The 20,851-nt window shown below is 42.2% G+C and overlaps 1 protein-coding gene and 1 long non-coding RNA gene across 3 annotated transcripts in view; one reads left to right on the top strand and one right to left on the bottom strand.

Annotated features, from left to right (window-relative positions):
- The window catches only part of ALDH1A2 (aldehyde dehydrogenase 1 family member A2), a 65,891-nt gene that overhangs the window by 2,024 nt on the left and 43,016 nt on the right, over positions 1-20,851 (top strand). Inside the window, exon 2 of one of the 2 annotated variants that reach the window (XM_054213925.1) lies at positions 3,247-3,367. Coding sequence is in view for 1 of the 2 variants with exons in the window: in XM_054213924.1 (XP_054069899.1) it covers positions 6,834-7,109 (276 nt within the window). In the remaining variant the exon portion in view is untranslated. Of the gene's footprint in view, positions 1-3,246; positions 3,368-6,597; positions 7,110-20,851 lie in introns of those variants that run through there. The other variant, XM_054213924.1, reaches the window with a different exon arrangement.
- LOC128914648 (uncharacterized) overlaps positions 8,823-20,851 on the bottom strand; it is a 129,591-nt gene continuing 117,562 nt past the window's right edge. Inside the window, exon 4 of the long non-coding RNA XR_008468371.1 lies at positions 8,823-8,998. This is a non-coding gene — a long non-coding RNA (uncharacterized LOC128914648). The remainder of the gene's footprint in view (positions 8,999-20,851) is intronic.

The raw sequence follows: 20,851 nt of genomic DNA, 5'->3' as shown, positions 1-20,851 counted from the left end.
TTATAGGGTGTACTTAGGAGCAGACCCAGGCAGCAATCTTTCGTTATTTCTGTGCAGTATCTATATTCATTAAGGTAATGAAGCTATTAATTGAATATGTAAGTTCAGGTAATTAAATATAAGACTTATTTCTTTAGTTTAAAGGGTAATAATAAAAAATTTAAACTTGCAAACTAGATCACACATTTAGTGATGATAAATGTGATCTGGAAAGTGCAATTTTCCAATATGAATTAGTTAATTGCATCTATTCATTAGGTGAGATACATTAGCAGAAGGTCAATCCATTTGAGGCTTGATGTGTTTTACAAATAACAAATTCAAACAGGTAAATTGAAGAGAGATTCAAAATAGAAGAGTTTTTTATATATTTAACCTCAGAATAGAATCCGTACAACCAAGAGCACATTGCCTATAACTTCAGAGTTAACAGCATGTGCTCTTTCCAGCACTCTCCCGCGGCACTGCCGCTCACTGCTGTGTGTACTCCACGGGAGGTGGGTGCTGTTTTGCAGAGACGGGGCTCACCCCCCCCGTGGCTGTGCGTTGCTGCACGTTGCTGTGCACTGGGTGGTGACTGACCGAAAAGCAGCGCCGAGCTGGATGGTCCCAGGGAGTCTTCAAGCTGTAGGAGTGGTACCTGGGGCTCACTCCGTAACTGGGAAACCCACCCTTCTGCACAACAGCCTGGTGAGGGACATGTTACATTTCAACTGTCGACTTCAACTATAATACTGGGTTTTGAAACTGACCCAATTATAAAGTGAATTGAACACTGACAGTCTTTCTGAACGTATTCTGCTTTATCGCTGTCACTGAATTATTTGTGGCTTGCTTAAATCCTTAAACTCGAGTTCCCATTTAGGACTGAATTTACCATAGCAGCAATATACAGTTCTACAGGGTATAAAATGGCCAATATCACAGGTGAGAAAACTGATCTGTTTGACTAATTTTTAGTAAAAATTATGTTAAATCAAGTTTTCTTCATTAACCGTTCCTTGATTTTCAGTGATAAAACTGGTCGTTCCTGATATAAGCACTTATTTTATTTTTTATGTTAATGTAGAAATAAAGAAAATTAAAGTAGGTTTTGTTTCTTTAGAACTTAAAATATATCCAGACTCATTCTTAAACAATTATTAATACAATTTATAATTTTAAGACAATTAATTCACTGGGATATTTGAAAAATTTCTGAAATAATATTTTATAGGATCATCACAGTATTGCAGGTGTTGCTTTACAGATAATATTGCCTATGTGTATACCAGTATTTTTACCTTATATGTATAAAATATCTTTGTCTGGAGCAAGGACTGATACCATCCTGTGCACACTTCAAGGGCCATAATTCTTAAGAGATTTCAAACGGTGACCCTCTTTCAAATGATCAGGCTTAGAGACATTTAGAGAATTGATTCAATTAACCTAGAGGAAAAAAGTGCTATAATGTATGATTTATGTTTGCAGATAAATTAAAATACAAGTATCTCCTGAAGAGCATTTGCTGCCATCATGATCAGTAATGAAAATAGCAGGCAATTAAAATAGGACACCTGAGGCTGAAGCTTTTACTGTGTATATGTCAGAAAAAGAAGTTCAAATTTCTTAAACGGAAATCTGAGCTGAAAAATAACTTAGTGGAAGTTTCTTTTCGGTCCCTATTTTTCTTCCAAAAGCAATTTCCAAAGCACATAATAGGAAGGGCCATTTGCTGAGGCGGGAGGCAAAGAGTACAGAGGCACAGGCTCTCTCAGTCACTACTGGGTTTGTATGAGGAACCAGGGATATCCTTGCTAAATGGCAGTGGGACAGCTGTGAGAAATATATATAAAAAGAATTCATGGGTCAGATTGGAAAAATTTTGGGGCAGGTTTTGAAGCTGCTCTTGAAATGAATCACTGGAAGTGTCTGACAGAATGATGTGATTCAGTTCCTTCGTGTGTGTGACAAAGTGCTTAGAATCTGGAGCTCACTAAGGAGCAGAAGAAGTTATCAGGGACTCGAAGCAGTAAGAACGAAGAGCTCTGTGTTGCGGTAGCCACTGTCCATTTCACAGGTGTGTCAGTATACGCTTTGGTTCAGTGCTCTGCCCAAAAGAGGCATTTGAGATACAGATGGTTTCACCCAATCTTCTAGTTTCATGACTTCCTTTTGTCAATGGGGACACGGTAGCATAGAGCAGAAAATACCAGTCCTCTGCCTGAGCAACCCAGGAATGCCTTAATTACACCTGTACAGTCTTCAACATCACGGCTCTGGCTATTGCACCTTCTCTGGCTACCAAAGCTCCTGTTTCCATCAGATGGTGTTTGTATAAGCAAGGTCTATGTCCTTGTCCACAAATACTACCGGTTGCTGGGGGTGGGTGAAGAAACTGAAATTTGTAAATCAAACAAAGGTTATTTTTTCAAGTTATGCATTCAGATTGATCTAAATAAAAAAAACTGAAACTCTTCAGGAACGATTTTGATCTTGACTGTATACTAGCCTAAATTCTAACACTGAAAGAAGAAACAGAGTCACTTGGTTGTTCTTTTTTTTGGCAGCCATTTCTTCACAAAGTGTGAAGACAGTAATATCTTTGTCATTACAGTCTGAAATAGAACAGATTTGTTTCCTGATGTGCTGTCTAACTAGGAGTTTAATTAAAACCCATTCAAGTGAGAGAAAATAAGCCAGTCTGAGTTAATTGCCAGTTGATTTAGTATTGCCAATTCACAACCAAAAAAAAAAAAAAAGCCAACCAGAAACTATGGGCCTGCAATAAGAATAAGGGGTTTCTCTGCCCTGAGTAGGCGTTTAGGGACCACAGAACTCAGGCTGAACTGGAGCATTGTTTCTGTTCTTTCTCTTCTTGGTGACTATGAGACTCACTTTTTTTCTTTCACAAATTAATTAGTTTACTTCTGTATTCATTGTTATTATGTTGTATTATGTTATTGTATTATGAGTTATTGTCCTTGTGTCCAAGACAATAAGGATAGTAATCCCTTCCACAAAGAAATTGTGTTAAATATTAAGTATTCACTTGCACGATTTGAAGCCATGACTCAATTCGCTATCATAAAGAGGCCAGTGTCGTGCTGAATCACTGAAGCAGCACACCACGCTGGATCCATCAGTGTCTCCAACATCCCGTTACAGACCTTGCTCCTAATTCTGTTCAGCAAAGCTACTGTTGTACTCGATGAGACACCACTTGTGCTCCTGGCACTAAGGCCTACATCGTTGTCTTCCCAGGTGGCAGAAGACAAGCAAGTGCGGCTGGTCAGTTGCTGTTGGGAAGAGCAACGGCACACATCCACCACGATCTTCTGGGGAGCCCTCTGAAGCTGGCTGTGGACCAGGAGCCTGCAACGTGGTAAGTGCAGTGCCATTCTCCACTTGGGGAGTGCCAGCAAGGTGTAGGCAGCAGTTAGGCTAGAGGTGGTCGGCTCCGAGAGCTTTTACAGAAAAAAAAATTGCTTTTAGATGCAAGAGGAATGTGGTTTGTATGACAAGTAGTTGATGGAGGTCTCTTAAACAGCTCCAGATTATGTGGGTTTGAAGCACATCTCCACATGCACTGGAATCTCTTCTCGCCAAAATCTCCTGAACTTTATTGACTTGATTTGATAATGAAACTGTTATACCGTTTCCTCATTCTTGAAACTTGTTTAAATACAGTCCCCTTTTGAAGGAGCACATCCTCACTCTGATTTATTTTAAAGCAGCTTTTAGAAGGTGTCATCCTTGTGATGAAGTGTTAGGTCTGTGTTGCCAGTGTGCCATTAAAAATTGAATTTCTGACGTTTAAAAGTCTCACTCATCCCAAGTGTCACAGTTTGACAGCTCTGCATGTCACATTACAGCACAGTATTATGGATCCATTTCCTCTGTTGGTGGGGGGGAGATGAAAAATGAGAGAAAGCAAAATCTGCAGTCTCTTTCTTCATTATTGAGCTGGAAATTTACAGCAATATGCATGCTAACCCTGGAAATGACTGAAATAGTACTCCATACCTTGTGCTGCCTGTCTGTGCAGAAGCAACCTTTGTCTCGCGCTCCTGTACAAACACTAAGAGAACACTGGGACAGTCTTTTCAATTGTCCGTGAACTTGTAAAACACGGAGCAAGGAATATCTATGGAATCAACAAGTGGATAATGTAACAAAATCAAAACATGGCCAGATACCGTTGTTTATTCTTGACTAGGTCAATAAAAAGGTCACGCAGCATATTTCTTGCTGCTTTGCTTTGCCAACTTTAGACAGCTGTAGGCTTTGGTGTCCTTTCTCTGTTTATCTATCTGGAATGTGATAACCAAAACACGACATCTGATCGGTTTCAAAATGTTGGGAGTGTTTGCATCAGTAAGCAGAATTTTATTGATTTTGCCTAAAGTATCAAAAATGGTCTGGGCTTCATAGGTTTTCTGCCTGGAAGTTTTGACCAGAGAGAGTGTAGGGCTTTGACCACAGATTTCTGGTGTCCGTCAGACCAGCCAAGGCTCAAGCTCAAACCACCTGCTGTTTCATCCAGCAAGCTAGGACAGATGTCCGCTGCACATGGGCTGCTTGCGATGAGTTTCAGACAGAGAGCAGTGGTATCAGGTGCTATTTGGCTGCCAACTTCTCGCTGTATGGCGTGCCCGACCTCTTGCATGGTGTGGCCTCCCACTAAGAAAGCCCCCAAAAAAATAATAGCTGTGAACAGGTGGTTGTTGCTTGAACAAATTATTCTGCCCTTTAGGCCTCTTCCTTTTGCAAAGCACTTTCAAGAAAAGAGAAGGCCAGAAGGCCACAGCTTGGTGGCGGGACTTGCCCTGGCAGGGAGGACTTGCTCCTCTTGGTTGCTTTCTTTCCTGAGAGGAATTTGGAAACAGGTGCAACTGAGCGCCCTTGCTGCTCAAGTCCCAAGCCTCTGGGCTTCCACACAGGCTCTCTGTGTCCGCGGCCAGGCCTGTCAGTGAGGGCCATGCCTCCAGCACTGGAGACGGGAGACCGTCTTCGAGGAAGGAGGAATAACCCCATGTGCGTTAGGTCACAACAACCCCATGCAGCATTACAAGCTTTGGGCAGAGTGGCTGGAGAGCTGCCGGGTGGAAAAGGACCTGGAGGTGTTGTCGACAGCTGGCTGAACATGAGCCAGCAGTGTGCCCAGGTGGCCAAGAAGGCCAACAGCATCCTGGCTTGTATCAGGAACAGTGTGGCCAGCAGGACTAGGGCAGAGATCGTCCCCCTGTACTTGGCACTGGAGAGGCCCCACCTCGAGCGCTGTGTCCAGTTTTGGGCCCCTCACCACAAAAAAAGACATTGAGGTGCTGCAGCGGGTCCAGAGAAGGGCAACGGAGCTGGTGAGGGGTCTGGAGCACAAGTCTCATGAGCAGCAGCTGAGGGAGCTGGGGGTGTTGATCCTGGAGAAGAGGAGGCTGAGGGGAGACCTTCTCGCTCTCTACAACTCCCTGAAAGGAGGGTGTAGTGGTGGGGGTCGGTCTCATCTCTCAAGTAACAGGCAACAGGACGAGAGGAAACGGCCTCAAGTTGCGCCAGGGGAGGTTTAGGATGAATATTAGGAAAAATTTCTTCACTGAAAGGGTTGTCAAGCACTGGAACAGGCTGCCCAGGGGAGTGGTAGAATCACCATCCCTGGAGGTATTTAAAAGATGGGTAGATGTGGTACTGAGGGACATGGTTTGGTGGTGGTTTTGGCAGTGTTGGGTTGAGTGTTGGAGTCCATAATCTTAAAGGTCCCTTCCAACCTGAACAATTCTGTGATTCTGTGGAAGGTAGGACTGCACAGACCCGCCGAAGGGAGAGGGGAGTAAGCGCTGGGCCCTGGCAAGGGGCAGCAGGGGCAGGCGCACAGCGCCCTTGGCTGAGGCAGCGGGAGGCGGGCAGCGGGACGAGGAGCGCACCCGGCGCTGCCGGCCGGGTGGAGAGCGGGGGCCTCGGCGCCGGACGGTGGCGGAGCCCAGCAGCGGCGGGAGGAAGGGCCCATCCCGGAGACCTGCGCGGGGCCGCGGCGGGCGTGCGGCGGGGCAGAGGCTGTGGGTCGCCGAAGGTGCGGGGCGGGCGGCGAGGCGCGGCCGGCAGGGGGCAGCAGGCGGACGGGGATGGTGCCGCCGCGGCGGCAGGTAGGGCCGGGGCCGGGGAGGGGGGGGGGGTGTCCGTGCATCCGTCACTGTCGCCGGGGACGCGCAGCCACTTCCATGTCAGTTGTCGCAAAACAGTAAAAGCGCGGCGGTGCGGGGAGCAGCGGGGACGGGCCCTCCGCAAGAGTGCCTGGGGGGAGCGGGGACGGGCGGCGGCAGCGCAGCCGCCAGGTGCGGAGCAGGCGGCGGGGGCTGGCCGGGGAGCGGGAACAGAGCGGCTGCCCCGCAGGCGGAGGCTTCGCCTGGCCTCACCGCGCCTCGGCCTGCGACCCCCGAGGGGCCGCTGCGGTGAGGTAATGCCGCCGTCCCCCGAGTCCCCCCCCGGCCTCCGCCCGGGGCTGTCAGGGCTCCCCCCGGGATGCCCCGGGCGGGGCGGCGCGGAGCCGGGGCCGGGGCTGTCCTGTCCCGGACGCGGCGCCTCCCCGCCGGCCCCCGCCCGGCCCGGGGGAGGCGAGGAACACACACACATACACACAAGTTTCGGCGACCCTCGCTCCCCCGCCGGCGCCGAGCGGGTTCCCCCGTCCCGCTCCGCGGGCGGGAGGCAGCGACCCGCAGGCGGGAGCTCCGTCCCCCCTCGGGGTGGCAGGGGAATCCCCGGCGGCCGCGGGGGCCGGGGGGGGGCCCGGCGGAGGCTGCGCTGTGCCGCTATCGCCCTAGGTAGGACGGACCTGCCCCCCTGCCTCTGCCCCCATGTCCAATAAGAAGAGACCCGGCTTGACACCTGCCTATATACAGCGGAGGAGAGCAACATCTTCAGCGCTGGTCTTTGGAGGGGGGGGGACCAACCCAAAACACAACATCAGGTCAGAGCGGGGGGCTCGGTGGTACTATAACCCCCCCCTCAAGGCTATGACTTCCAGTAAAATTGAGATGCCAGGGGAGGTGAAGGCAGATCCCGCAGCTCTGATGGCATCTCTGCATCTGCTGCCTTCTCCCACTCTCAACCTTGAAATCAAATACACCAAGGTAAGTTGTGTTCGTTTGTTCTGGCAGGGAAATTCACGGCTTTCCCTCTAAAGGAGGGATTTTGCTTAAAATCAGTTTCATTCTGCCCTAACCAACTTGAATGTAGAGATAAAAAACTACTAAAAGACTGCCTTGAATCTGCAATAAAGGAAACGGATTTTTACCCTGTAATCATCTGAAAAAGCACAGGATACAAGAAAAGCAAATTAGATCTGTTGGGACTAGCTTTGCCACTTCTCTTTAAACGTAGTATTTTCTACAGAGCTGTTGGGGTTTATTTTCAGTGCAAAATCAGTACTTCTCAAATACATTTCAGTTGCTTTTGATGTACTTCAGATGAACTTACTATACATACCTGTGTATCTCAATCAGAAAATAAAAATGTTTTCTTTCTTGAATTACCCTGTGTGCCCAAGGGACTCTTTTACAGTTCCTGGAGGACTGTTAACACTACCAGGTTGTTACAGCACTGGAACAGGTCTCTCTGCTGACTTCCGTGATACTTGAATACACCCTTGAACAGCATTGCAAGAGAGCTTATTTTTCCTTACTAACCTTTAAAACTAATTTTCATAAAGAGAGGGTTAAGAACAAACCCATTGGGTCAATGTAGGAAAATTCTGCTGGTTTTCTATGGTGTATTATGGGACACAATTGTTTTTGTCAATTAAAATGGGCTTTAAGAGCAGTCATTTGTTTGTAAATCCAATTTGAATTTTTAAATTCGTTTATATATTTTGAATCTTTGCATCTTTAGTATCTCTAGTTAAATAATGTTTTCATTTCTGTTGGAGAAGTTTCAAATGTATTGTATAAACAGACTACAATGTGTCAGACTTTGTTTCTAATTACTGGGTAACTTAATAGGAAAATAAGCACATCAGCACTGGAAAAAGGTGATAACATTTTTATCTACTGGAAATACAACTTCAGGAGCTTTAAAGCTGATAGGAAACTCATTTTGGCTGATGCAGTGCAATTTCTTCCTCCATATCATCACTTTAGAAGCTTTTCATCTTTTCTCTTTTTTAAGCGGGTGCCAAAACTAATTTGTCCTCTAATTTGTTACAGCAATTCCATGTTCTAGAAGAATGTTTCAGAGGAAAGTCAACTATTTTAGATTTCATTCCATTTTAATGCAAACTGCAATATGCAAATTAAAAGATGCATATGGTTTCTTGCATGCGATTTCTTTGAAAATAGTTTAAATAAATTAGGAATGTAGTTATTTGTTGTTGTGTGGTGTTACACTTTGGGAGTAATCATACTGTGCAAATGGTACTTGGCATGAATTTTGTTTATTGCTGGTTTCAGTGTAAAATATGCTTCTGGAGTGTTGGAAGAACACTCTGTTGGTGGAGAATACTTGAGAGTATTATCACAGTCAGTTTGCATAATAAGCGTCCTTGCGTTTCTCTGTTCTAAAACTCGAGAGTTGGTTCTAAAAATCTTTGAAAAAGATAAGTCATCAGCAGTCATATCTTCCTGTCTGTGAGAACGTAAGCTGGATAGTAACCTTTAATAATTCAGAATATATAGTGCCATCATCTCAGAAATATGTAAGATGTTATACGCTTTATACTAATGGAACAAGTAAAAGAAAGTTATTTTATTTCAATATTAAGCCAAAAACAACGGCAATATGTTTCTTCTAAGCTCAGTTTTGAGATATCAGGTTAATTCCTGGTTGCTTTTGAGAGCTATTTGGTTTAGGACAGGTATTGAATATTTCACTTGGCATATCCTCTGCCTCTGTTTTTCTGTCTGTCTCGCTCTTCTCTCCTTTTTCTCTTTCTCTGCAGGAAATAGAAGTGATTTATAGATAATTGGAGTCTTCAGCTTGGAGTCTTGTCTTGGGCAGGACTTTTATCCAGGATCCACTTTCCCACCTATTACAAAGAAAAACAATCAAAAATTAAATAATGGATTGTAACTTGATTCTTTCTTTTGGGGGAGTGGTCACTTCATGTCTTAAATGACAAACAACTTCCATAAACAATAAATAACATTAGACTAAAGCACTTAGCAAAAAAAACCTCCAACAACCCCAAACCTTGTAAAATCAGACATCTGTAAGCATTCCTAGCAGCCTCTCTCCCGCTTGTTAGCTGAGAATTTTAAATACACAACCAGGACACAGAATTCCTGAGCTCTTTATTACAGCTCTCTCTGAATGTAAAATCATAACCATTTGGGAGTTAATTCTTTATGAAAAATAGAGGTACCTGTGAACACTTAAACTAAGTGAAATAATTTAAAAGTATGTTTTGCCAATAGAATTCCATTTCTGGAGTTCTAAAATTGAGAAACAGACTTTTTTTTTAGGATAGAACATGTTAAAATTCCAGGAATCCCTAAATTAGATTTGTTAAAGATTTGTAATATGCACCGGAAAAAAAGTAAATTTATTATTCATTAATCTTTAAAACACCACATTATCCTTGGAATTGCTTTGAAAGCTCCTTCCAAGAACACAGAGAGAAGAAATACTGCCCACGTAATTTTCACGTATTCGATTATTTAGCAGAATTATTGAAACTTGTGAAATACTCCTGAAATATTACTGAAGTGAGCAGAAATCTGGGTGTTAAGCCCTTCCGATCTGTACACCTGATGTAGCACACAGGGGCAATGTAGTTTTTCACTGGTGAGAAAAAATATATTTAATTAGTGATGAAAATTACACGATGCCTTGTTTTTTATGTAAGGTGTGCAGCAGTATCTATTGTGGGTTCAATACTGGGAGTCAGCCTATGCTTCCTTAAAAAAAATAGAAATATTCTTCCCAGCTTTTTAATACCATGCCATGGTCCTGTGAAAAGGGTTTTAGATGTGCATAATAAGAATTGGTGAATAGGGTGTGAACCAGACATTAAGATGAGTGCTCACGCACACAGGGTTAAGTTGTTCTGTGTGGCTGGCAAGTAGTAAAACTGCTACAGGCAAGATTATCTCTCTTTTCATTGGGATGACTCTTTAATTCTCTACTTCTTAACATTAACATTTGGGGAGGGATTGCATCTGCAGAACAGTATTTCCTGGAATTAGGTTATTCTACAGCCCTGTGGCACAGTAAGCCCTCCTCAGGCTTGTGAGGAGCATGTTGGCAGTGCTGTGCCCATACCTAAGGGAGGAAGGGGATCCATCCCTCTCCTTGGCAACAAGTCATACTTCTACAAATGTCCACTCTATGCCAGAAACTCTCCCAGAAAGGGCTGCTCCAGAAATATCAGACGTGTGAGACAAGCCATAGAATGGTGTCCGGTAAGGACACATTATTAGCGTGTTTCGTACAGGAAGCACACCCCTGAGGTAATGGCTCTGAGAACCTGATAGCTCTTGAGGGTGATCAGAGGGTTCTCAGCTCAGTATTATATTGATGCCTCCCTCTTTCATGCTCTTGCGAAACTCCATTCTCCCTCCTGAGGCTTGAGCATCTCTCACGTATCTGACAGTAGATGTGGAATCAGCCCAATGGATTGAGCCCTTTGCAGCGTTCTCCTCCTGCTATCTCCATTTGAGGGGCTAAAGGTGTTTCTGCAGGATGTGGCTATCCTTCCTTTGGTGTAATAGTATAATCAAATCTGCTTTACAAAGTACTTTTGCAGTGGTTTTAGTAAGTCACGTTGACTTTAAAAGACTGTTTGGTATAAAATGAGGGTTCTGTCCCATCCTCGCTCTGTCACTGCATCGTGTAACTGAGTGAACAAATGTTCTCATTTTGCATCACATTGGGGATGCTAATCCAGCTGGATGTTTTAAGTTTTGTTTCTTGACTGCCAACTGGTTGAAGTCTGAGAAAGAGCAGAAGAACTTTAGCATAAGGAAAAGTTGTAGGATTGTGGTTTTAAGAGCTTTTTACAAAGAGGTGCTCTAAAGGGGTGAAGTTACAGTGCTGTGGCAGTGAAGAGGTACAAAATGTAGTAAGATCCTGTGAATTCACTGATAACTGTATTTTTTTTAATCTGTATAAAAGGGTTTGCCTCTGCTCATACATCAGTGGCTAAAATCAGGTAAACTGGCCGGCACTGCAACAGGAAATTGTATACAGCATTTTGTATTAAGTGTAGACAAACTGCTTCTGGGTAGACAGGAACTAACAAATACATTTCAAATTCTCATAAGATAAGCATTTGGGTTTGAAGTGTTTTGTTACTAAGTTTCTGTATTTTCATACCCATTGTGCTTTCTTGGCATTGCCCAGAAATGAGTGCTGCAGAACACTGTTATAAAATTCCAGATAAAATTCTAGACTGACATTAAGACAGGAGGCAGGAAATCTATTTTATTTACAATAATATGTAGAATCTTTGTCATTTTTTGAACTGAAGACAAGCTTTGGCAAAACTCAGGTAAGTGATGAATACCTGCTATTTCCCACCTGTTTTTCCCTGAATGAGCTCACTACTTCAGTGTCTCTTGAAGGCAGATTCAGTGACTGATAGCAGAAGAAATCAGCTAGCCTTTCGGGTCAGCTCAGTGAGCGCTGTCCACTTACAAAAGATGGGGCAGAGAAAATTAGAGATGTTTGTGTGAAGAGCGGACAAAGAGAAAAGCTATTTTTCCCATTTGTGGAGCACTTCAGCATCTGATGCTGACACTAGATATGTCCCTCTCTATCATCATATATGAAGTTTTAGGGTATGTACTGTATTTAGATTTACTGTTGTTTAAATCTACAGTTTGAATTCTCTTCTAGTGTGTTCATACTTTGTGGTTAGTATTACAATCCATCAACCCATATAGCAATTGCCAACTATTTATGCGTTTCTTTCCAATTAACAGCCTGAATATAGTATTCTTTCTCTTCTCCCAAACCTTTAAGGTCTTCTGCACAAACCAAATTTGCCCAGGTTTTGCATGAGGGATCGGGAAACAACTGTAGTCTTAATGCATATCCAGTCCCCTGCCTTTGCTTACTCCAATACAGCTGCTATAACCATGTTAATTCAAGCGCATTAAAAATACAGCAACTACGAGGCTGAAACTGGCAACAACTAGATAACTACTGCAGGTAACTAGTGTATTACTGAGTAGGTCACTCATGTAGCAGTGACCTCTGACTGTGCTGAATTTTTAGGGAAAAACTGAATCTTTAGGGAAAATGCAAATTGGATTAATGCATCAAGCTATACAATACTATATTGCTGGTTAGAGGGAAATTTTCTTCTCTTTGTCCAGTCTGTAAGGTCAGATGATACACTGAAAAACAACAGCCATGCAATTAGTGTTTTTCTCATCTTTGCAAAAATGTTCACGATTTCGAATATTCCAATACAAAAGATGCATATATTTATTTGCACACCAAAGCCAGGTGGTCACTAATAATGAGAGTGCTTTCCCGAGGAGAAGAGCAGCCAAATTCATACCCCTGCTCTGAAGCAAACAGAGCAGAAACCTGAATATGGATCCCAACTTTCTGATGGTGGACAGGTCCCAATTGGATGCTATCCACCTTTGGCTGTCCTTGGAAAGAGTCTCACGTTCTCTCCTGTTGCCTAATTCACTTGTAAGTATTTATGAGGCCTGAGAGATACCAACTTGATAGCCCAGTGGGCAGGACCCTCATGGGGGAAAAGTAGGATTCAGGTCTTTGCTGTAAGAATACTCATGATGTTGGACAGAGCAAGGATTTGATCTAAGATCTATGGCTGTCTCGGCATTGACCCTAACTACTGGACTATTGAGTTGGGATAATGTGTCTTGAACACACACCTTCATTGCGACAAAAAAAAAATAATCCCTCTTTAATTCTCCATTCCATTCTGTCCTTCAGAAACATTTTCCACAGAAGTTCACCAATCCTGGTACATTTCCATATTAAATTTCTGTCTTGATTTTCCCATCTGCATTTTCTGATAAAAAAATCCCAACAGTCCAAAAATTCTTGATGATCTCTGATCAGCTTGTCCATGTCCCTGTCTGTGCAGAATTGTTCCCCACAGACCTCCATGGGCTCTGCCAGTTTGAAGTTTGTTCCTGGGAGCCCCACGCAGTGGAACCACTGTATCCGTTTGTCTTCCCTTCTTTACAGTGCACATGAGCAGTTGCCTTCAATAAACCATCCATAGACTTTGCAAGTCATTGGGAACATATCAGCATCTAGAAGTAATTTGAACCCTCCCTTCCGACAGGCTTTGCTTTGCGTTTACTACCTTGGGCAAATTTCATCTACCCTTGAGTTGCCCAAATGCCTTTTAACTTCAGCCCAAGTGATATTTTCTTCAGTACTCTGATTAGTCTGAATATCTTTATCTACAAACTATGTACCTTACTATTAATGATCTGCAAAGGCAGGTGAACCAAGATATCGATCGCTAGTCACAGTAATGAAGGGGCACCTTGCTATTAACCTCTTTCCAGGGAGAATTATCCATTTATTTCCAGTCTTTTTATCTTATCTCTTAACCACTTTTTAATCCATGGCAGGACTTTATCTTTCACCATATGGTTACTAACTTTCCTTAATAGCCTCTTGCTAAGGACTTTATCATCAAAAGCCTTTTTAAAGTCTAAATAAATTATATCCACTGATTCATCTTGGCTCCTCATTTGACTAACTATCTCCCAAGAAATCTCCCAGGTTTACAGAGATAAATGACAGAAGATGAGTTCAGTGGTCTATATCATAAATTCTTAGTCTGATCCTGCATAAAGTCACATTTCTTCTTTTCCAGTTTTGCAGCTATCCTTCCTAAGACCGAACTGTAACATTTCGCTATTTTTTTTTTTGCAAATTGTTTAATTCTCTCCACTTGCAAAGAACACAAATTTTTATCTGTTCGTTTTTTAAAGAGTAGAACTCACTCTCTGAAACAAGTAACCAAAACATCAACTTAAGTTCAGCTGAAAGAAATGAGACAAAAAATGCATTTATACAGAGATGACATTATAAGGAAGCTATATAAATATAATATAAACACAGATGTGTAAAAGTTTAAAGAAGTCTTCAGGAAGTTGCACGTCTGTGCAGTCCTCTAGTGAGGAATCCTCAAACAAGTGCTGGCATCCCTACTCCAGCACAAATAAGTGCGTAAATAGCCATGTGATGACTTACTACTAAGCAATATATGGAGAAAGATGAAGTCTAAAAAACTATTGCCATCTAAGGGCCCGGTCATTCATTACTTCTGTGCTTACTCAAATGAAGAGAGGAATTCCTGTCCAGCCTGCGTACACCTACTTGCTTTTTCTCCAAAACACAAGTTCCATATGTCAGAATTTGTCTAAAACCACCAGCTACTGACCAGCATTTTCTGTTCCTTTTAATAGCAGTCCACCTTTGTGACATGAATGCGACACAGCAATTTTAAGTTACGCAGTGTAACTAAGCTTTAAATAGAGGTGCAGTTCATTACTAGAAGTATGATACGTGAAGCCACATCAAAGTGCTGCTGCAACAGCATTGCTGAAATAGTCTCCAACTGACAAAAGAAAAAAAGGCCTTCATTCTTGTTCACTTGGAGTCAGTTCCTTTCCCAGAGAGCCCAGTGAACTAGATTTTTACCTTATGACTTGAAACATAATACATTCCAGCTTTGTTGGACCAAAGTGTGAAAATACTTTAGAGCAGAGAACCATCCACATCAAATTCTGTGACCCAAGTGAAAACGTTTAAGGTCAGCTCAATCTCAGTTGACCTCATCTGGAGGTTAAAACACAGGGACCGCACTGACCACTAGAGTATATAGACCTTAATCGGGGAGGGATTCATAGGTAATGAAGACTTTGAATTGAACTCCGAATCTAAATAGATGCCAGAGGGACAGCTGTGGAGAGGTCTACAGCAGGTGGTGTGGTTACAGAAAAGATATACTTTTTCTGTGTGAATGATATACTAATTCCATGTGAATTTCCAGTATGCCCCAATTTAAAATAAGTGAGTTTCAAAAATCCATTTGAAAGTCACAAAGATGTAAGAAGTGTCGTACAGAACAGGCTGCGGCCTCTTTGCTGAACTCGGATGGGAAGAGGATGCCAGGAGAAACTGTTCTCTTACCATGCTCTGGTCATCTCACAATGATTACACAAAATCCCTCCATTTGGACACAGAAACTATCAGAAAGTGCCTTTCCCTACAGAAATTCCAAACACACATGTTTACGCAGGTAAAGGCTTCAGTCTAAAGTGAAACTGATTTCTTTCCAAAGCAGAGCTATTTACTGTTTCAGTTAAATACAGGTATTATTTGACCGTCAAATAAAAGTTGATTTAACCCTCTTGTGAATAGGTCAGCATGCCTTGAGTCTGGCCTCAAGTGACATGAGCTGGTCAGAACCTCAGGTCTACATTTCATCTGAAATATGCTCTCTCCACCTGGAAGCTCCTTCCAAGTCTGTGCTGTGGCACTGTGTTCTCATGCTTCAGTGGGAAAAGCACCACTTAATACATCATCACCATCATCACCCCACCACCCTGGTATATCCTTAGTGGCTTTTGTGCAATTCCTGATGCCTCAGCTTTTGAAACCTGGAAGAATTGAGATGAATTAGCATTGGGGATTTCTTTCAGGAACTTCATTTCAACTCTTTGCAGCACGATTGGGACTGAAGCACCCTTGTCTTGGACATGGTCTTTCAGTGATCCTTGGTGTATTGCTGGTGCTAGAGTTTTAGTGAAGGTGACTCCCCAGAACAAGTATTTTACCTGTCATCTTCTAGTGTTCAAACTAGTGGCTTTGCTTTTCTTCCCTTGCCCCTACAACACACATTAAATTTTGTCCAGAAGTATCATCTTCTTTGGTATAGCCAAATTAAGATCCCCCGAAATGAGCAGCCACTTCTGGAAATATTTTTGGTCTCCCTTTTATACCTTTCATAGCTAGGTTGGTTTTGGAATCCACTAAATCTCCCCCAGGCCTATATTTTCTTCTTTATTAAAATTAGGCTTCTCTTGGCTGTTTTATTTGTGTTACCTTTTTGGTATTTTTCTTGAGAATATTTAGTAGCAATTTTTAATCTTCATTTTGTGTTTCGCAGTCTTTTAAATTTAGCACTCTGTTTCTTTTTTTGGCCTACATCTCCTCTTGTATTTTCCTGCTTAGCCACCCCATTTATTTTCTTGCTTGTGCTTCCCGTTTTTAGCCTTGGGAATGCAAATCATCTTTGACTCTTTCACATTCTTAAGCCTCCATGCTGATTCTATGGATTTTAATTTCCTAGCTTCAAGCAGGGAGTTTCTAACTTACTTCCTCTTTTAAAAAAAAAAATCGCTTCTTGAAGTTTAGTATCCCAGAGAGTAGGGCTTCTTCATGTGTTCCTCTCCTGCAATGAAGCTGAAATTATTTATGTGATAACCGTTTCTCAGGGGTTCAGACACAATTTTTAGTCCTTGACAGGACTATGTCAAATGTTGTTTAGATTAGGATACAGAAAACTGTATGTTCTCTAGAGACTACCTCAGTGCAGCCCTCACTGAACTCATCTGCAGTTACTTTTGCACCCGTCTTATTGCCTTCATGTTCTTTTTCCACTTCAGTGCCACTTTAATGTTACTTCAGTTGCTCTTAACCAGAAGTCAGTACTTCACTCCTGCTATTATCCTTCCTGATCTAAACTGCCTCTATATCCGTGGGTCTAGTTATGCGTTATGTTTCTCTTCCAAGAAACATCCATGCAATTCCTTGCACGCAGAGCTGCTCCCCCTCTCTGCAGCCTGACTCGTCCTCCCTGCCTAGCTTATACCTAGAGATTGTGGTATGCCTCTGAGAATCCTCATCCCCTTATGCTCCAAAAATGCTCGTCTTTTTCCTCTCTGTGATACAGTGCAGGTCACCCATTTTCATACTTAGATTTCTTACGCTGGTTTATAGGCACTTGCGCTTTTATTTCCTAACTCTAAGATGACCTAGATGAAAATTGTGATGTAGTTAGTTGAAAAACCCTGTAAAGTTTTTTCAGCTCAACCACTAAAGCACTTCCCATGGCATTGCACCTCATTCTCATTTACCACTCTGCTAGTGTAAAATGTCCTTAAAATAGAAATTAGGTTTAAACTGGCTTTAATACTTCTTTGCACTGTCAAATTGATTTGAGAAGGCATTTATGTAACTGCCAGTTGGATACATGGATTTTTAAATATTTTTTTAAGGAAACACTTAATTTTGTTGTTTGAAACATTTTTCATTTTAAATGTTGTTTGCATCCAGGCATAAAAGCACTGTCCCAAAGCACTGAGTATTTTCAAAACTTACCAGTATAGCTTAACATACGCATTTTACATTTGCTTACGTGGGTTTTTTTCAGCTGTAACAGAAATACTTTAAGCTTACTCTTGAGCAGTTAGAAACTACCAAGAAATTGCTACCTGTCTTTCCAAATCAAGGCGTTTATTTTATTCTCTCCAGTTTTTTCAGTTGTGACATGTGGTCACAGCAGTCCTGTACCGGAATGGCCTGCATGGACCTTGAGAAAATGCACACGTGTTTTTCAGGACATCTGGCTAAGCCTTCACCCCCTTTTCCATCAGTGCTTGATGGTTTTTTGTTGGTCTTCCTCTTTTTGCCCTTATCACACCTTTTGTACCACAGCTACTTAACGGCCTCTTCTGTCTTTTGTGGTGTCTCTGGGATGCTGTTTTCCTGAGAGGTGAGAATCAAGCTCTGCTTCTTCACTTGTCCACCTGAAATCCCGACACGAGACTAACACTAAATGGGTTAGCTGTGCTGATGATGACCTAGTCTTGGTGATCCAGGCCTTTGATAGTCATTTTAAAATCCATTCCTTATATTACTAAGACACTTTTAGCTAGCATCACTCAACTGCAAGTGTTAATATTCTGCTCCTTCCATCAAAGCTTTTAGAAAGCATTAATTGATTCAGTCTCACTGTAAAACTGGTGACAAGGCTCCTTCACAGATGGGGGAGTTTAAATTTGTGGGAGTGTAACCATGACTAACTCAGACAGTGGGTCAGTGTCAGAGGCAGGATCTCTTGCTAAACCAGCCAGACTACTAGAAGATAAAACCTCTTTTTCTGTACGTACTATTCTGGGAAATGGAAATGCAGATGAACTTCAGAGCCAGTGTTTACCTGTGGATGTACGTCTACAATTCTGTTTGGTATTAATTGCACACTTTTCTGTGCACTCACCTATACATGCACACACAGCATAGACGAAAAGACCCTTTCTTTGCTCTCTTTCTGTTTCACTTTATCAGGAGTTGTCGCTGTTATTGCCTTGAGCGTTGTCTGGGAGGCAGTGCCCTCCTTGCTGGAAGAGCTGCATAACGAGTTCAAATGAAGCTGGAGCTTGCAGTGTTGCTCCTCTCTGTGCTTCTCTGTTAGGAGGAGGAATATTTCCATTGGTGCGATGCAGTGACAGTACTGGAAGCCCAGGTTGTTGTCTCTGGTATTGTTGCTATTCACTTTTCAAAGGTTTTGTTTTAGTGAGGCGCTCCAACATGGAGAGAGAAGGAAGGCCCTGCTATTAAGATGACAACCCAGCCCAGTGCAGAACATCCCAGCCGCTGGTGCAGCACAGCTCTTTCTCCCATCAGCTAAGACATTTGCTTTTAATGTTTGGATTCTAGCAGGAACACAAATGTGTTCATGCTCTTGCTTTCTGTCTCAGTTCATTTCTGTCCTTGAGGGAGCGGCAGGACAAATCCTTGATAACTTATTTCCTGGTTAGAAGCCTTTACCTGCTTTCCTAGAGTGGCTCCCTGTGACTGAGAACCTTTGTAGTCAGCTCTTCCAGCTGTTTGCCTAAATGGTCTTCAGGGAGACTAAAAGCAGTGACCCCGGAATAACAACATTTGACTTCAGCTAGGTACCATGAGAATTTAGTTATTACTTAATGGATTGAATTGGCGATATACCTTGTACCAGATAACTGCTAAAGGTTGCATGAAATTAACCTTCACAAACGGCTAGTTATTGGTGTGCTCCTTGCAGAAAGCTGGGCATTGGCTGATGTACGTTCACTTTAATTAATGCTGTTTCTCATACCTTTACATGCCAATAGCATTTGCAATGTCTGGGTGAAAAATTTCTCAGATTAAAGTCTTGATGGTGGTTTTAGCCATTTAGTGATCATGTGTCATTGTGTTCACTACACTGAGCATAAATCCTGTCTTGTAAACAGCAGGGAGACTAATGAGGTTTGCCCACATTCTGGTATCATTACAAGGGGTTCCAGCAGAGAAAAAGGGAATTTGGTTAGAAAGGGGAAGAGAAACATGAATTTTAAAGGAAATGGGGGGAAAAAAAATTTTCAGGACTGCATATATGAACGTTTGTTTTTAAGGAAGGCTTTTTATTGACGAGACTTACAACCTACTTTGCTCATTTAAGGAAATCTCTACATAGTTAGGTTTTGGTTTTGCCCTAGTCCCTTTTTTTTAATGCTGCATGTTTGGCAAAAGGTGAGGGTCATGTTTTTAATTTACACACTCAAAGTTATTAGTCTGCTGCTATTTAAAGGTAAATAGAAGAGCTCATTTTTTATGCAGGCCTACATCTCTATACAGAATAGCTTGCCAGTCACATATAAAAATGTTAAACTCTCTTAAATATTGGCATTATTTGCTATACCCTGAAGTGTTTTATTTGCTTGGGACTGTAATCGGCTCTTACAAGAATGCTTCACATCCAATTTCAGTCTTAGCACCACAGTGTACTTTGGGGTGTAAATTTGTCAGGTATCCAAGCACAGCAGGGCACTTTGACAGCTTAAGCCCAGTTCTCCCCAATCAGCCTTATGAATACTAAAAAGCAGGATGATCTGTTCGAGTTTTGTATATGTAAAGTCAATGGCTTATCAACAGAAAGAACTGGAGGAGAAATCAGAACTGAACTCTGAGGAAAGGGAATGTAGCTAAAGGTTTCTTCCCTCCAGAAGACTATTCTAAAGTAAATAAATCGGTATTTCCCAGGACTTCTTATTGAAAAGAATTTCCATCCTGAGAGATTTCATTGCAGCATTGAATGAGAGGTGTTGGGTTCCTTTGCATCCTCTTGAAGAGCAAAAAGGTTTATAAATCAGACTTCTGGGAATTGTTATCTCACAGCTTCTTCTAACAAACACAACAATTTGTTTTAAAGGCTTTCACCAAAGATGTCATAAGTGGTAATCCCTATGTTGTAAGTGGGTACTTAATGTGATTTAACTTAATGCTGATGATGCAAAGCTATTCTCCCCCAAAGCCCATTAAGAACATCCAATTTTCTGGTAGACTAACACTCCTGCTTACTATCGTAGAGATAAGTGACTGTTTAACCAGGACAATAAGGAATAGTTTCAAACCAAGGCCGCAAAACTGAGTGGTCACAAAACTGGTCTTTGTGAAAGTCCAGACTTCAAAAGCAAATGTCACAAGCTGGATTTTTTTTCTTTTTTTTTAGGAGTAGTTTGAATTTGTGTAAGTACAGATACGTACCTCAGACGCTTTCAACCACCTTAATGAGGGTACTGGTGAATATCATTATTTATGACATTAGTAAGTATGGTCTAGGTAGAAAGGGGCCAGTGCAAGCCATTTATGTAAATGAAATAAGCTGATAAATACTGAATTTTATTTCATGTTGCCCTAAAATGCAGATAATTCTAATAGTTTATCCAAGATAATGCTTCTCATACTGCGTGCTTATTTGTTTGTTTGATTTTTTGTGAGTTCTGTACGAGCAGAATGACATGAAAGGAAATGTCACTGGCACCATTTAGCAAAACACGCTACCAGTAATATTTGAAAATATTCAGGATGCAACGTAGAAGTGAAGGCAAACTTTCCAGGAGCTTATGGC

This window comes from Rissa tridactyla, chromosome 9 (assembly GCF_028500815.1).
Source record: "Rissa tridactyla isolate bRisTri1 chromosome 9, bRisTri1.patW.cur.20221130, whole genome shotgun sequence".
NCBI lineage: Eukaryota > Metazoa > Chordata > Aves > Charadriiformes > Laridae > Rissa > Rissa tridactyla.
The sequence above is the reverse complement of the archived record's forward strand: the minus strand, read 5'-3'. Positions and strand labels throughout refer to the sequence as shown.